Source organism: Babylonia areolata, chromosome 29, assembly GCF_041734735.1.
Source record: "Babylonia areolata isolate BAREFJ2019XMU chromosome 29, ASM4173473v1, whole genome shotgun sequence".
NCBI lineage: Eukaryota > Metazoa > Mollusca > Gastropoda > Neogastropoda > Buccinidae > Babylonia > Babylonia areolata.
In genome coordinates, this window is record NC_134904.1 from 1,308,600 (window position 1) to 1,327,386 (window position 18,787).

Here is an 18,787-nt window from a genome sequence, read left to right on the forward strand (position 1 = left end):
AGACGTCACTCAGCAACAAAACGCACAAAGCAAAACAAACAAAAAAATCATGATCTTTACAGGTAAATGTTCTCAACAAACACCTGCAGTTCCCTGCTGTACCTTGCAAGCGGGCGACAGGTGTGTCGGTCAGCGCCTCATAGCGACCAATGTAGGCCAGCATCCCCATGTTCCTGAACCGGAACGGTTCGGTGTCGCCACTGCAACCCTGGTTCAGGAAGTCCGCCAAGAACCGACCCTGCCTTTCCGCGACCTGCAGAACCAACGGCACAACCCGGTCCATCACAAGGGGAAGAGAAGATCAGTGTAAAGGTATGATCCAGTTTTCCACAAGAAGAAGAGGGAATTGAAAAGGTTCATCCTGTTTTCCACAAGAAGAAGAGGGAATTGAAAAGGTTCATCCTGTTTTCCACTAGAAGAAGAGGGAATTGAAAAGGTTCATCCTGTTTTCCACAAGAAGAAGAGAGAATTGAAAAGGTTCATCCAGTTTTCCACAAGAAGAAGAGGGAATTGAAAAGGTTCATCCTGTTTTCCACAAAGAGAGAATTGAAAAGGTTCATCCTGTTTTCCACAAAGAGAGAATTGAAAAGGTTCATCCTGTTTACCACAAGAAGAAGAGAGAATTGAAAAGGTTCATCCTGTTTTCCACAAGAGGGAATTGAAAAGGTTCATCCTGTTTTCCACAAGAAGAAGAGAGAATTGAAAAGGTTCATCCTGTTTTCCACAAGAAGAAGAGGGAATTGAAAAGGTTCATCCAAATTTCCACAAGAAGAGGGAATTGAAAAGGTTAATCCCGTTTTCCACGAGAAGAAGAGGGAATTGAAAAGGTTAATCCTGTTTTCCACAAAAAGAAGAAATCAATGAAAAGGCATGAGCCTGTTTTCCACAAGAGGAAGAATAAATAACATGATCCTGTTTTCCACAAAAAGAAGAAATCAATGAAAAGGCATGAGCCTGTTTTCCACAAGAGGAAGAATAAATAACATGATCCTGTTTTCCACAAGAAGAAGAAATCATTGTAAAGGCATGAACCTGTTTTCCACTAGAGGAAGAATAAATAACATGATCCTGTTTTCCACGACAAGAAGAAATAATTGTAAAGGCATGATCCTGACATCCACCAGAAAGGAAAATAATAAAACAAGCTTCGAGGTAACTCCAGTTACTGAAGTTTCTATAACGTCAAACTTACCATTCTTCTTTACCAGTTAATAATAGTTTCCAACATATCAGAATCAACAAACGTATTGTATTGTACTGTATTTCTGTTGTAGTCTGTCGTATTATATTGTATTATTCCTGTCACAAGATATTTCTGTGTGTGAAATTCGGGCTGCTCTCCCCAGAGAGAGTGCATTGCTACAGTGAGAGTGTCACCCCCCCGCCCCTTTTTTTTTTTTTTTTTGCTGTCAGTGTAATAGTTTCTATCAAAGTGATTTTTTCCACAGAATTTTGCCAGACTACATGTGTTTATCGATTCATCTGAATGACAATATCTGAACAAACGAGTCAGTCTTTGTGATTCAGATTTTATCAGATAAATACGGTGTCTGTTGGTGTGTCCAGAAAAAGAGGAAGCTAGTCAGGGATACAGAGGGGAGGTAACCTACTTCCCGGAGGTTATCGGCCATAGCTACTTTCGTTTTCTCCACATAGGCGGATAGTAGTTTGCACATGACAGGAATCGGACTCCCTGCTGGAGTCTGCACTAGTGGGTCACGATAAGTATGTGTCGTGAAAATTGTGTCTGTTGGTGTGTAATGCAGACAAGAAGAACACAGGACAACTCACCTGTGCAGTGCAGGGTAGAGGGTAACCGTCAATGTCGGCACAGTCGCCGATGGCAAAGACACTGCCGCTGGCATCGCTTTTCACCCGCAGGTGTCCGTCCGTCATGATCTGTCACAGGCATCGTTGTTTTCACTTTCATGTGATGATCTGTTACATTTGTCATTGTTTTTATTGTTGTGTCACACAGTATGTCATAGCTGTCATTGTTTTTATTGTCATGTCACATGATTTGTCATAGCTGTCATTGTTTTAACTGTCATGTCATGATCTTCACAGGTGTCACTGTTTTCGTTGTCAGGTCAAATGAATCATAGTTTTTATCATCATATCACAACAGGTCAGAGCTGCCACTGTTTTAACTGTCATGTCACACTCTGTCACAGCCATCATTGCTTTTATTGTAAAGTCACAATCTGTCACAGCTGTCACTGTTCTTATCATCATGTCACAGTCTGCCATGTGTGTCATTTTTTACCTGTCATGTCACAATCTGTCATGGGTGTTACTGTTTTTACTGTCATGTCACAATCTGTCACAGCTGTCATTGTTTTACTGTCATGTCACAATCCGTCACAGGTGTCACTGGTTTTATTTCAGCATTTGGCAGGCTTTCAGAGACTGACCAGCACGTCTGGTCTACATGAAGGTCACACATCTGCTACCCTCCCTCCACCCACCCCCCTTTAAAAAAAAAATAAATCAATCAATACAGATGCTGTGCAGTGTATATATATATAGAGAGAGAGATCTGCCTTCATCACTTGATGCTTCCTTCAAACAAAGTGACACTTTAAAAAGCCATCTGACAGAGGATTTACACCTCACTGAAAACAAGTCAACAATATCACAATAAAACCAAAAGCAAAGGGGTTAGAACCTAAAGGAAAAGGAAGATAGGAGAGGGCTGGTTAGGGGGCAGGGGATGTGAGGTTTGTCGATGAGAAGCTGTACCTCTGAAAACAAAGAACAGCTGCCTAAATGGTGAGGTTAAAAACAGTCATGTACATAAAAGCCCACTTGTACATTCTTTTTTTTTTTTTTTAAAAGGATTTTTTAAATGGCTTTTCATTCTTTGCTACAATTTTGTTTTCTTTCCAATACCATATCAATCCTTCATGAGCACACAAACATTTACTCACACCTTTTCCTCGTCACCTATGTCTGGCACGGCCATTGCCCCAGTGTGTATTGCTGTGTGCGTTCTAAGACATTTTGACAACTGTGCACATTAGACTCATACATGTATACAAGTAAACGTGGTCATCGCAGCACACGAACAAAGAAGAAGATTAGAATCTATCAGTGTACGTCAGCCTATATGGCAAGGTAAAAATGGTCATTCACATAAAAAGTGATGGCCTAGAGGTAACATGTCCACCTGGGAAGCGAGAGAATCTCAGTGCGCTGGTTCGAATCACGACTCAGCCACTGATATTTTCTCCCCCTCCACTTGACCTTGAGTGGTGGTCTGGGCGCTAGTCATTCAGATGAGATGATAAACTGAGGTCCCATGTGCAGCATGCATTTAGTGCACGTAAAAGAACCCACGGCAACAAAAGGGTTGTTCCTGGCAAAATTCTGAAGAAAATCCACTTCGATAGGGAAAACAAATAAAACTGCACGCAGGAAAAAAAAAAAGAAAAAAAAAAAGGGTGCCACTGTAGTGTAGCGACGCACTCTCCCTGGGGAGAGCAGCCCGAATTTCACACAGAGAAATCTGTTGTGATAAAAAGAAATACAAATACAAATACAAAAAGCGCACTCTGCATGCATACCAGTAAATGTGGTAAGCGCAGCCCACGAACAAAGAAGAAGATGATGACGAGAATTTATAAGCGTATGTCTGCATTCTGAATATTTTCCAGGCTCCCCCCCTCCCCTCCCCCCGCCCCCACCTGTCCTCGGGCGTTTTTCTCAACGTCCAGCTGGCGTGTGAAGTGGTGGGGGGCCAGTCCTGTGGACCAGACCACCAGGCCGCAGGGTAGCGTCTCCCCGTCCTGTAGCTTCACACTGTTTGCCGTCACCTCTGTGCAGCACACACACACACACACACATTTCTGGTCATGAAACATTGATAATATTGTCATCACATTGGTAGGAGACACCAACACACACAACTTTCTTGTCATGGAAATTCATTAACGTTGACATCAAACTGCTAGGAGTCACCTCTGTGCAGCACACACACACACACACACAGATTTCTTGTCATAAAACATTGATAATATTGTCATCACGTTGGTAGGAGTCACCAACACACACAACTTTCTTGTCATGGAAATTCATTAACATTGACATCAAACTGCTAGGAGTCACCTCTGGACACCAGTCACACACAGCTTTCTTGTCATGAAACACTGATAACTTTGTTGTAATAAAACACTGGTAACACTTATCATAAAATGACAATATTGTTTCAATGCTTATACACTGATAACATAATTACCTTAAAATAACATTCTTACTTTTGAAAATTCAATAAATTCTTATTATAAAATTAATTTAGATAATAATATGAAAAATCAATAGCTGTCTTCAATAAAATTCTTACTATAAAAAAAAAATATATATATATATAGTTTAAGATATAAAATACTTTTCTTTATTTTTTAAGATAAAATTCTTATGACAAAAATTCTGTTCCACAATTTACATGTGTCTTTATGGTGTAGTCATTGTCTCTGCTCAGTGAAAGGCAGTTTTGTGGACAATTTACATGTGTCATTATGGTGTAGTCATTGTCTCTGCTCAGTGAAAGGCAGTTTTGTGGACAATTTACATGTGTCATTATGGTGTAGTCCTTGTCTCTGCTCAGTGAAAGGCAGTTTTGTGGACAATTTACATGTGTCTTTATGGTGTAGTCATTGTCTCTGCTCAGTGAAAGGCAGTTTGTGGACAATTTACATGTGTCTTTATGGTGTAGTCCTTGTCTCTGCTCAGTGAAAGGCAGTTTTGTGGACATTTTACATGATTCTTTATGGTGTAGTCCTTGTCTCTGCTCAGTGAAAGGCAGTTTGTGGACATTTTACATGTGTCTTTATGGTGTAGTCCTTGTCTCTGCTCAGTGAAAGGCAGTTTTGTGGACAATTTACATTTGTCTTTATGGTGTAGTCCTTGTCTCTGCTCAGTGAAAGGCAGTTTTGTGGACAATTTACATGTGTCTTTGTGGTGTAGTCATTGTCTCTGCTCAGTGAAAGGCAGTTTTGTGGACAATTTACATGTGTCATTATGGTGTAGTCCTTGTCTCTGCTCAGTGAAAGGCAGTTTTGTGGACAATTTACATGTGTCTTTATGGTGTAGTCCTTGTCTCTGCTCAGTGAAAGGCAGTTTTGTGGACAATTTACATGTGTCTTTATGGTGTAGTCCTTGTCTCTGCTCAGTGAAAGGCAGTTTTGTGGACAATTTACATGTGTCTTTATGGTGTAGTCCTTGTCTCTGCTCAGTGAAAGGCAGTTTTGTGGACAATTTACATGTGTCTTTATGGTGTAGTCCTTGTCTCTGCTCAGTGAAAGGCAGTTTTGTGGACAATTTACATGTGTCTTTATGGTGTAGTCCTTGTCTCTGCTCAGTGAAAGGCAGTTTTGTGGACAATTTACATGTGTCTTTATGGTGTAGTCCTTGTCTCTGCTCAGTGAAAGGCAGTTTTGTGGACAATTTACATGTGTCTTTATGGTGTAGTCCTTGTCTCTGCTCAGTGAAAGGCAGTTTTGTGGACAATCTGCACCATGTCTGGGCTTTTTTTGCTGGGGGGTGGGGGAGAGGGGGGTTGTGTGTGAATGTGTGTGGGAGTGGGGGTTCTGTATGTGTAGGGGGGTTGTGTGTGTGTGTGTGTGTGTGTGTGTGTGTGTGTGTGTGTGTGTCTGTCAGTCTCTGTATGCTGTGGGTGTGCGCTAAGTGCATGCTGCACACGGGATCTCGGTTTAGCGTCTCATCCGAATGACTAGCGTCCAGACCACCACTCAAGGTCTAGTGGAGGGGGATAAAATAATCGGCGGCTGAGCCATGATTCGAACCAGCGCACTCAGATTCTCTGGCTTCCTAGGCGGACGCATTACCTCAAGGCCATCACTCCACTTTCCTCTGAAGTGGCACTGACCAGTAACAGACGACTGTTTGAGAGAGAAGCGTTTCCTCTGAAGTGGCACTGACCAGTAACAGACGACTGTTTGAGAGAGAAGCGTTTCCTCTGGGTGATCTTCTTCTCAGCGTAGGAGCGGAGTCGGTGGTCGAAGGAGGACAGGATCTGGTTCGATTCCACCAGCGTCACCCGCACCTGTTCCTGCTGCTGTCTGTACAGCCGGGCCACATCCTGCCCACCATCAACACCTGTCACACTTTTCTCTCTGTGTGTGTGTGTGTGTGTGTGTGTGTGTATCTGTCTGTCTGTCTGTTTTTTTGTTTTTTTAACAATAAGTGTGAAAAATAACCACGTCATGCAAATCAACAACACTTGTCACACTTTTCTCTGTGTGTGTGTGTGTGTGTGTGTGTGTGTGGTTTGTGTGTGTTTGTGTGTGTGTATGTGTGTGGGATGGGGGTTGTGTGTGTATGTGTGTGGCAGGGGGGGTTCTGTATGTGTAGGGGGGCTGTGTGTGTGTGTGTGCGCGCGCGCGCGTGCATGCATGTGTGTGTGTGTGCGTGTGTGTGGGGGGGGGGGGGATGGGTGTTTGTGTGTGTGTGGATATGTGTGTGTGTGTGGATGTGTGTGAGTGTGTGTGTATGTGTGTGTGTGTAAGCGTGTGTGTGTGTGTGTCTGTCTGTCAGTCTGTCTATCTGTTGGTCTCTGTATGCTGTGGGTGTGCATTTTAAATAGTTCTATTTCCATTACTAACTTTACTTTAAAACAAACTTTTACTCTTTTTTTTTATACTTTAAATAAACTTGGTGCCTATTCTCATTATATCTACTTTTATTCTTTTTTCATCATCATTATAATCTCCATCAAATAAACAAGGAAAGAGATAAACTGTTTAAACACTTTCACAATCATATCATAAAGACTATTGTTTCTTGCATTGAAGGATGCCATTTCTATCACTCTCTTAAATCTGGAATGTTGCTGAAAATAGAAAACGCCCACCAACGTCTAAACTCTCTCTTTCCTCTCACACACATGCATGCATACCTGTATGCACACACACACACACACACACACACACACACACACACACACACACACAAACTTTCATTCTATCCGTAAATTCAGAGGTCTGTCTTGATGCGATTCTGATTTACGACTATTTTTGACAGACTTTACCCATTCATCAGGCACATTCATTTGTGAGGTGCATAGGTTTCAATTGAGGGGAAAAAAATCACCTAATACTCTGTAAAATATGGCACGCACACACACACACACACACACACATACTACTCATACATACTAACCCCCCTCCTTTCCCTCTATCCCACCACCCTCTCTCCCCACACACACAACAACACTCTCCACACACAACACTCCCCACACACAACAACACTCCCCACACACAATATCCGGACACACAAAGCTTCCCCCACACACACGACACTCTCCACACACAACACTCCCCACACACAATATCCGGACACACAAAGCTTCCCCCACACACACAACACTCTCCACACACAACACTCCCCACACACAATATCCGGACACACAAAGCTTCCCCCACACACACAACACTCCCCACACACAATATCCGGACACACAAAGCTTCCCCCACACACAACAACACTCCCCACACACAATATCCGGACACACAAAGCTTCCCCCACACACAACAACACTCCCCACACACAATATCCGGACACACAAAGCTTCCCCCACACACACGACACTCTCCACACACAACACTCCCCACACACAATATCCGGACACACAAAGCTTCCCCCACACACAACAACACTCCCCACACACAATATCCGGACACACAAAGCTTCCCCCACACACAACAACACTCCCCACACACAATATCCGGACACACAAAGCTTCCCCCACACACAACAACACTCCCCACACACAATATCCGGACACACAAAGCTTCCCCCACACACAACAACACTCCCCACACACAATATCCGGACACACAAAGCTTCCCCCACACACACAACACTCCCCACACACAATATCCGGACACACAAAGCTTCCCCCACACACAACAACACTCCCCACACACAATATCCGGACACACAAAGCTTCCCCCACACACAACAACACTCCCCACACACAATATCCGGACACACAAAGCTTCCCCCACACACAACAACACTCCCCACACACAATATCCGGACACACAAAGCTTCCCCCACACACAACAACACTCCCCACACACAATATCCGGACACACAAAGCTTCCCCCACACACAACAACACTCCCCACACACAATATCCGGACACACAAAGCTTCCCCCACACACAACAACACTCCCCACACACAATATCCGGACACACAAAGCTTCCCCCACACACAACAACACTCCCCACACACAATATCCGGACACACAAAGCTTCCCCCACACACAACAACACTCCCCACACACAATATCCGGACACACAAAGCTTCCCCCACACACACAACACTCTCCACACACAACACTCCCAACACACAACACTCCCCACACACAAAACACTCCCAACACACGCAGCACTCCACACACAGCACTCCCCCTACACAAAGCCCTCCACACACACACACACCTCCCACACACACAACGCTCCACACACACAACACACCACACACACACACACACACACACACAACGCTCCACACACACAATGCTCCACACACACACACACAACGCTCCACACACACACACAACTCTCCACACACACACAATGCTCCCCACACACACAACGCTCCACACACACACAATGCTCCCCACACACACACACACCTCCCACACACACAACACTCCACACACACACACACACACACAACACTCCACACACACACACACACACCTCCCACATACACAACACTTCACACACACACAACGCTCCACACACACACACCTCCCACATACACAACACTCCACACACACACACACACCACTGTGCGCCACTGTGCTACCTGTTCAATGAAGTCATACAGCTCAGCACCAAACTCCACCCCAGTAGGTCCCCCTCCACACACACACACACACCACTCTGTGCGTTACTGTGGTACCTGTTCAATGAAGTCATACAGCTCAGCACCAAACTCCACCCCAGTAGGTCCCCCTCCCACGATGACCACATGCAGAAGGCGCTCTATCTCCGCTGGTTCGATCCCCGGCTGCAGCGCTAGTTCAAAGTTGGACAAGATCCGATTCCGAATTTTGCGTGCGTCGTTGATTTCCTACAGAGAAAGAAAAACGAAAAAAGAATTTTGTGGGCATCATTCAACTTTCTAATATGTTAAAAGAAAAAAAAACTTCTTGGTTACAATTAATTTCCTGAAGAAATTTTCTAAACATTTTTGTCAGCATCTTTAATTCATATTTCAACAGACAAACCTGCTTGAAATTCTCAAACAAATACCATGGACTCCACAGAGACATTTAGTGTGTCAAATCTGAAAGTGAAAACACCTATCTGAATTTTGGTTAAAACAAACCTTTCTTTAAATATTTGACTTAAACATGTGATGCATAGAATCAGAGCAACAACAGATATACAACAGGTCATTGTGGACATGACACGATTGATTATTTAGCCATATAAACAATGTGTGACAGAGTGAGTTTTGAATGCCTGTGGCCAGAGGAAGAACGAAAGTTTTGTTTGTACATTTCGAATACCTGTATGAATGTGAAAATGTTTTGCACGTGGTAAGTGTGGGTGAATCGTGAGCTGTGCATGTTCATGTGTGTGTGTACGTATATGTATGTGCTGTAACGTCAGTCTGAATGCATCAGAGCTCAGGTGATGTGGTCTGTGTGCCTTGAATGTTCCGAACATCAGGGCTCCATGTTGACTGGCCACGGAGTGGAGGGACCTTGAACTGGGATGTTCACTGAGGAGGTGCCCGAATTTTCCCACGAGTGAGTGGGGTGGACACTACTGTGAGTAGGCTGCTGTCCGGCCTGGGACTGAGGCGATCCTGGGACTGGATCATCAGGTTTTGCAAAGAAAGTTATTTGTGATAGTCAAGACATTTGTTCCTGTGTTTCTTAAGATTTTTTTTTTTCAGGATGAAGAGAGCATGAATGAAAGATTTTTTTTCTTGGTTTTAATAATTATAATTGGCTCAGGGAAAAATTCCTTGTGTCTGTTTCTTTGTTTGTTTACTGAGAGAGTGAGAGACTGAAGACTGAACTCGCAAAAATATTTCTTCCATTATCTTGTCTGTCTCCTCACCCACTTAGTAACGCAATGCAATAAACATCTGAAACCAGTGAATATGTGTGAGGGGGTGGGGAGGGGGGGAGAAGAACATGGAATCATAATCAATGTCACTGTTCTTCACAGTTGTCACAAAAAGTGAAAAACCACAGTTGATTCATCCTGAATGGTAAACAGAAATTATTCAATTCAATGTTACCATTATCAATCTGTCACATAAATCATTCAATTCAATGTTACCATTATCAAACTGTCACATAAATTATTCAATTCAATGTTACCATTATCAATCTGTCACATAAATTATTCAATTTGATGTAACCATTATCAATCTATCTTGATGAAATAAGTGACCAGTAAAAGGTCTGTGCGCGCGCACACACACACACACGCACATATTCACACTAGTTACCCACACACACACACACACAAATACATGCTTGCACACAACCCCCCCCCCCCCACACACACACATACACACACAAAAATACATGCCTGCACACAAACTGACACACAAAACACCCACACCCACACCACATGCCTGCACATCTCCCCCCCCCCCAACCCCTAACAAACACACACCCACACACACACCACATGCCTGCACAGAACCTCCCGCCCCAACCCCAACAAACACACACCCACACACACAACATATGCCTGCACAGAACCTCCCGCCCCAACCCCTAACAAACACACCCACACACACAACATATGCCTGCACAGAACCTCCCGCCCCAACCCCAACAAACACACACCCACACACACAACATATGCCTGCACAGAACCTCCCGCCCCAACCCCAACAAACACACACCCACACACACAACATATGCCTGCACAGAACCTCCCGCCCCAACCCCAACAAACACACACCCACACACACAACATATGCCTGCACAGAACCTCCCGCCCCAACCCCTAACAAACACACACCCACACACACACCACATGCCTGCACAGAACCTCCCGCCCCAACCCCTAACAAACACACACCCACACACACAACATATGCCTGCACACGCCTCCACCCCCCCCCCCACTCCCCCACATCCCCAACAAACACACACCCACACACATAACACATGCCTGCACACACACCCCCCTCCCACACCCCCAACAAACACACACCCACAACACATGCCTGCGCCCCCATCCCCCAAACACACACACACACACAACAAACACACAACCACACCCACAACACATGCCTGCACCCCCCACCCCCCCAACACACACACACACCCAACAAACGCACCCACACACAAACACCCCACCCCAGGATGTACCCTGGCAAAACCCACCTTCAGGAAGAACGCATGTTCCTGCACCCCGGGTACTCCAAAGGTGCTGCTGAGTGCCCCCACCCCTATCACCAGTTTGTCGTAACTCAGGCTGTACGACAGCGAAGGTCGCAGAACGCTCGTCACCTCCAAGGTCTTCCTGGCAAGGTCAAGGTCGGTGGCATATGACAGATGGAAATGAGCGGAATCGCGGAACCCCGTGTTACGTATCGGCTCAATGATGGACCTGGAAAACAGTCAAACAAGAAGTGTGGTCTGTTTTAAAATATAAAAAAAAGGTGTTGTTCAACATATGAGGAGGCACAAAAATGTGCAAAACATGAAACACAGAATAACCTTCTCCAACAGCACACAATACTGGGGGCAGAAATGCGCACGCCAGCATAACAATTATATTATCATGGAAGTCCACCGTGAAAGATGAAGATGTCAATGACTCAAGACATGGAAACGCCGCAGCCCAAAGGCAGACGCACAAATGTGGCCTCACTGTGGGCAGGAAACAGCAGCTGATGGGACTCACCCCCTCTCTTTGTGGGACACAATGGCTGGACAAATGTGGCCTCACTGTGGGCAGGAAACAGCAGGTGATGGGACTCACCCCCTCTCTTTGTGGGACACAATGGCTGGACAAATGTGGCCTCACTGTGGGCAGGAAACAGCAGGTGATGGGACTCACCCCCTCTCTTTGTGGGACACAATGGCTGGACAAATGTGGCCTCACTGTGGGCAGGAAACAGCAGCTGATGGGACTCACCTCCTCTCTTTGTGGGACACAATGGCTGGACAAATGTGGCCTCACTGTGGGCAGGAAACAGCAGCTGATGGGACTCACCCCCTCTCTTTGTGGGACACAATGGCTGGACAAATGTGGCCTCACTGTGGGCAGGAAACAGCAGCTGATGGGACTCACCCCCTCTTTGTGGGACACAATGGCTGGGTAAAAGTGGCCATACAAGCAGAACTTGTCTAAACAAGTGAACTGGCATGTCATGGGAACTGCCAACAACAAACATAGATGAAAAAGAATCCTAACTACATGTGTAACAACCCGAATCCCGCCAACACATTACCAAACCAAACCCTAACTACATCTATTACCAACCTGAATCCTACATGTGTACCAACCTGAATCCTAACTACCTGCGTACCAATCCAGCTTCCAACCTGATGCTGAGAACAATCTGAATCCTAAGGAGATGTGTACCAACCTGAATCCTAACTTCATGTGTCCCAACCCAAATCCTAAGTACATGTATTCACAAACTACATGTGTACCAACCTGAATCCTCAGGACGTGTGTACCAACTTAAATCCTATGGACACATATACCAACCTGAATGTATACGACACACATACCAACCTGAATCCTAGGACACATTTTCCAATCTGATTCCCAAGGACAAATGTACCAACCTGAATCTAGACAACTTATGTACTCACTTGAATCCAAAGGACACATGTACCAACCTGAATCCTAAGGACACATAGTACCAACCTGAATCCTAAGACACATGTACCAACCTGAATCCTTCGGATACATGTACCGATCTGAATCCTAAGGACACATGCATCAACCTGAATCCTAAGACACATGTACCAACCTGAATCCTTCGGATACATGTACCGATCTGAATCCTAAGGACACATGCATCAACCTGAATCCTAAGACACATGTACCAACCTGAATCCTTCGGATACATGTACTGATCTGAATCCTAAGGACACATGCATCAACCTGAATCCTAAGGTCACATGTACCAACACAATCCCTAAAGACGTCTACATGTACCAACCAAAATGCTAAGGACATGTCTACCAACCTGAATCCTAAGGACAATGTACCAACCTGAATCATAAGTACACACATACTGACCTGAATGCTAAGGACACATGTACCAATCTGAATCCTAAAGGACACATGCACCGACCCGAATCCTAAGGACACATGTACCCACCTGAACTCCAGCGTGCCGACGGTGGTGCTGGCCAGGAGGGGGGTGAAAAGGAAGTGGTTGCGGGGACTGACGACCAATACGTCGTAGCGCCGTTTGTCAATGCAGCGCAGAACGCTGTAGCTGCCCCACCCGGTGCCCAGAATCACCAGGCGGCCACGCCCCTCTCTGGTGGCGACTGCGTCTGGCGCTGAAGGATGGGTGACGTGGGTGAAAACATTGTACAGCGAATGTTACAGAATGTATCACTGCTTTCCAAGTTGATGCGTCTGTGGTGACTGCGTCTGGCACTGAATGATGGGTGACGTGGGTGAAAACGTTGTACAGCGAATGTTACAGAATGTATCACTGCTTTCCAAGTTGATGTGTCTGTGGTGACTGCGTCTGGCACTGAATGATGGGTGATGTGGGTGAAAATGTTGTACAACAAATGTTACACAGTGTGCCAATGCTTACCAAGTTTATGTATGTACAGATGTATGTGTTTCTGCATGAAAGTCACCCATATTCTGTTATTTAACTGAAGCAATGCTACATACAATATGATACATTACTGTTTGCATAAATAGTAAAAAAAATATTATTCTGGGGAATACTTGGATCCAGAAAGTGTGTGTGTGTGTGCGCGCGCGTGTACAAGTGTGTGAGTATGTGTCTATAAATGCATGTGTGTGTATATATACTGTGCGAGCACATGTCTACACATGAACAAATGTAAACAATTTGCATGTCACTCACATTAAGTGCATGCTATGATGTATGGACTGCATAGTCTATCAACATCAGTGTACAGATAAACACTACCATTCCCATCTAACATCAGTGTACAGATAAACACTACCCTTCCCATCTAACATCAGTGTACAGATAAACACTACCATTCCCATCTAACATCAGTGTACAGATAAACACTACCATTCCCATCTAACATCAGTGTACAGATAAACACTACCATTCCCATCTAACATCAGTGTACAGATAAACACTACCATTCCCATCTAACATCAGTGTACAGATAAACACTACCATTCCCATCTAACATCAGTGTACAGATAAACACTACCCTTCCCATCTAACATCAGTGTACAGATAAACACTACCCTTCCCGTTGACCGTCAGAAAACCTGGCCTTTTTTAAGGTTGCAAAACTAACTGTTACCAAAGACATTTGTGACCACCCTCCATATCTCCCCACTCTGACCCCTGAACCATTGGTATAAACAACACACCAACCAAACACTACACAACTTCACCTGTCTGTGAGGTGTTGACACAGGGGGACTGGCAGAATCCCCTGCAGCACACAGACCAAACGGGGATTTCCCCCAGCGCTGATCCCCAGACACACACTGCACCTCTCCTCTGTCTGCCGGCTGCCACTGACAGGTGGCGACGATTCCATCGCTTCAGACATCGCACGGCCCCCACAAGGTTCCTCCCCTCAAATGCCATCCTCACTCAGTCACAGCAGCTGGTTATTTGAATGAAAGTATAATGTATCCTTTATTTTCAGTGAGCACACGTCACATTCCGCTGTTGGCAGTTCAAGGAATCAATCACTACTTTGTGTCCTTGCTGTTGTCCCCCAGTCAGCAGTCACTGCTACTGGCTCAAACCACAAACCTATTTATAGATGTAGATATAGGTCAGTGGGCTCCTGCATTCAGTTCAAGCTCTGGGTGGCCTTTCATTTCTTCACTGAACAGTTGTCACTTTCACTCACTCAACTGACAGAGTACTTCATTTCCAGCAACAAGTCAGTTTTGTCACCTGACTGCCTGTCTTTTGCAAAAATGGAAGATGATTTGCCACCTGATTGCCTGTCCAATCCACAAATGGAAGATGATTTGCCACCTGATTGCCTGTCTTATGCACAAATGGAAGATGATTTGCCACCTGATTGCCCGTCTTATGCACAAATGGAAGATGATTTGCCACCTGATTGCCTGTCCAATGCACAAATGGAAGATGATTTGCCACCTGATTGCCTGTCCTATGCACAAATGGAAGATGATTTGCCACCTGATTGCCTGTCCAATGCACAAATGGAAGATGATTTGCCACCTGATTGCCTGTCCAATGCACACATGGAAGATGATATCATTTTTGAGGTACAGTATAAGACTGCAAGTTGTGTAAAATACAATGTCAGATATGAATACATACAATGTATCAAGATTTTGTTCAGCTGTATTATGTCAAAAGCTATGATGAGGTACAGTATAAGACTGCAAGTTATACAATGTCAGATATATGCATGTATCAAGATTTTGTTCAACTGTGTTATGTCAAAAGCTTTGATTCAAATGTCACTGATAACATAACACAATGAATGATCCAAGAAGCTGCTTGCCATTGGAGTCGGTCATGAACAGGTGACTTTAAGGGCACTTGGTGCAGTACACCGCCTGTTGCCAACAAGCCTGCAAAAAAATCTGAGACTGAAAGAATCACTTCGTTCTATGTCTGGCACTAACTCCTCTGCAAGCAAAGCAACAGTAAGCCTCCGTGTAAGAACTAAAATGTGTACAGAGAAAACTTTTCCAGAGACGATGATGGATAACAAACAACTTGTATGAGGATATTTTGCATTATGTATTTCATCATTTATCAGTTACCAAACATAACTCACTGTGTGACACTGACTGCAAAGAAAAATACACAATATAAAAAATAAAACTGACACTTTACAATAAAGTTTATTCCAAAAACAAAATTCACAAAATGTATCCACTTGGGCAAAGGTACGCTTTTTCACAACATTGCGGAGATGAAAAGGTGAAACCATCATGTAGACACTGGTTTGATTTTTTCACGATTGCAAAATTGAAGAGGAAAAACTTCACAAAGACACAAGTTTGACTTCTGACATGACTGCAGAATCGAAGAGGTAAAACCTTCATGAAGACAAGTTTGACTTTTGACATGACTGCAGAATCGAAGAGGTAAAACCTTCATGAAGACGCCGGTTTGATTTTCCGCTTGTCTTGTGGTGCATGAGGGTTCTCCCCTTTGTAGAACTGTTTCAACAGCAGTACAGCCTCCTCAGCCAGGACTCCCCTGATGATGTCATAGCCGGGACCTAGTGACGTCAACCCATCTGACGCAATGTTCAGAATGGAGCCGCAGCCTCCGAACCGCTCGTTGTTGCAGCCGAACACCACCAGCGGGATTCCCACCTGCCTCAGAGCGGCTGCACACATAATGCATGGCTCCACTGTCACATAGAGAACAACATCTCGGAACACGTCACCGTGGTCGCGTCCCTGCTCGTCACACCACGTCATCACTCTCTGCAGGGCCACCATTTCTGCGTGGCCCTGTGGCATTCCGTGTTTCATTCACCACGTTCCCGCCCGTCGCCAGTTCCTGGTGGTTTTGGTAAACCAGAATGCATCCCACTGGAACCTCTCCCCTGCACAGAGCTTCCTGGGCATACTGCATCGCTTTATGCATCCATTTCTCGTGATCCTCCATCTTGTTTACCAGGGTGGGGGCAGGCCTCTGGAAGAATAGCACTGAAAATTGTTACACACATGTAGTGTCCTCATTATACACAAGCTGTAATGTATCCTCATTAAACGCGTTGTGATGACTCTTCATTACATACACGTAGTAATGTATCATTATGTAGCAATGTACCCTCATTACATACACGTAGCAATGCATCATTATGAAGCATCATTACACACATGCAGCAATGTATCTTTATTACACACATATAGAAATCTCATTAGTGTGTGGAGTAATGTGTCCTCATTACACACATGTAGTAATGTATCTTCATTACACACGTGTAGTAATGTATCCTCATTGCACACGTGTAGTAATGCATCCTGATTACACATATATAATCATAATCTATCCTCATTACACATTGCACACGTGTAGTAATGCATCCTGATTACACATATATAATCATAATATATGCTCATTACACACATGTAGCAATGTATCCTCAGTACACACATGTATCCTTGTCACACATACATAGCAATGTATCCTCAATACATACATGAAGCAATGCAACAACCTTAAATAAGGTCTAGTTTGGATGAGATCAATGGTTACTTTTTTTTCTAAATGTCTGAATTTCACATCCTGTTTAAGAGCCCGACACTTTTTTTTGAAAAAATCTTTAAAAAAATTTTTTTTTAATTTAATAATCAAAAGCCTAAACTTCTTCATCAAAAACAAACCTAATCATTGGACTTCTCTGGTGAACAAAAGTCCTGAAAAATGTGTCATCCTGTTAATGACAGATGATCACAACAAGACTACGCCGACAACAACGACGATTATTAAGAAGAAAATGAAGTCAAATGATTATGCAAAAATTGTGTCTGCACCACCCTGGGAAAGTGGTTACCTATTAGTGCTTATGCTAAGATATATATGTATTCTTATTATATTTTCACACACTTGGTGACTTACATTGTTGGCCCTACTATGTATATTTTCCTGACTGAATTGAAGCTGGATACTAGCACAATTCCGTAACTGCTTCCTATCTTTAGATAGATCTGTAAGAAATGCAGTGACCTTTCCTTTCACAAAGGATTTTTTTTCACTCTAAGGTGGGAGGGGGGTATTTCTTTCAAAACGTATTCAAGCTAGTTCACACACGCATCCTTGTACTCATCACCGTGATGTGTTTGAAACATGTAGAACGGTATATGTATTGTTATCCTGCCATGGGTCGGATTTCCTTCCTGCATTGCCGATGTCCGACACACCAGTGACCCCTCTCTTGTCGTACGTTTAGTGGTTTACTCATAAGTTTTCAATATGTTGATTTTTTTTTAAAACCTGTATGTCCCCGCAATTTCAACGTGACAGCGAACCTGAGAATTTTATGCAGTGACCGTAGTTTTTGACGGATACGGCAAGAAAAAAAAACCATGCACTTCGCTGCCGTCTTGCTATTCGCTGAAGTTCGTGTGCACCCCCCTCCAGTTGACACGCGGTGTTTATCTTTATAGGCCATAGTCCACAACTCTTTTCCATGTATGTAAGAAGAAATACATATAGAAAAATATAACGGCTTGGCGTGGAGGGATTGGTGGCAGAGGGTAGCGGGGTGGGATGAGGAGATAGAAAGAGGTTCAAATCTAATGACAGCTAAGGACGAAAAAGAATACTAACATATAGCTTGCTGTTTAACAGAACTGAACCAGACACGCACTGAGACTCCCCACAACAAGAATCGCAGCAGGTCAAGCCGGCCGCCATTCTGAAGTGGCTGCACGGTAAACTTGACACTGAGCTGGGCTACAGGCAAAGGAGAGGACGGTCCAAGATGAACTGGCGACAGATAGAAGAGAGACATCAGACTTGCCCAGATATTGGGTGGCACAAACAAACAGGCTCAGAATAGCAGAGAAGAAGTTGCCTCTCATGTTGAGGTGAAATATATTCTTTGGCTGTTTCATTGA

General features: G+C 44.2%; 2 protein-coding genes across 2 annotated transcripts in view; both read right to left on the bottom strand.

Moving 5' to 3' along the window:
- Positions 1–18,302, bottom strand: part of LOC143302262 (putative NADH dehydrogenase) — a 20,529-nt gene extending 2,227 nt beyond the window's left edge. The window contains exons 1-9 of the mRNA XM_076616854.1: positions 17,998–18,302; positions 14,606–15,775; positions 13,356–13,542; positions 11,398–11,623; positions 8,937–9,107; positions 5,941–6,100; positions 3,687–3,817; positions 1,792–1,899; positions 103–253 (exon numbers count right to left, since the gene is read on the bottom strand). Coding sequence (XP_076472969.1) covers positions 103–253; positions 1,792–1,899; positions 3,687–3,817; positions 5,941–6,100; positions 8,937–9,107; positions 11,398–11,623; positions 13,356–13,542; positions 14,606–14,804 — 1,333 coding nt within the window. The 5' untranslated portion in view covers positions 14,805–15,775; positions 17,998–18,302. The remainder of the gene's footprint in view (positions 1–102; positions 254–1,791; positions 1,900–3,686; positions 3,818–5,940; positions 6,101–8,936; positions 9,108–11,397; positions 11,624–13,355; positions 13,543–14,605; positions 15,776–17,997) is intronic.
- On the bottom strand, positions 15,786–18,277 carry LOC143302263 (tRNA-specific adenosine deaminase 2-like). Its single transcript, XM_076616855.1, is given in 3 exon segments — positions 15,786–16,672; positions 16,674–16,870; positions 18,197–18,277. Coding segments are annotated over 2 exon segments (522 nt in total). The 5' UTR covers positions 16,830–16,870; positions 18,197–18,277; the 3' UTR covers positions 15,786–16,306.
- Positions 18,303–18,787: the final 485 nt, after the last annotated feature.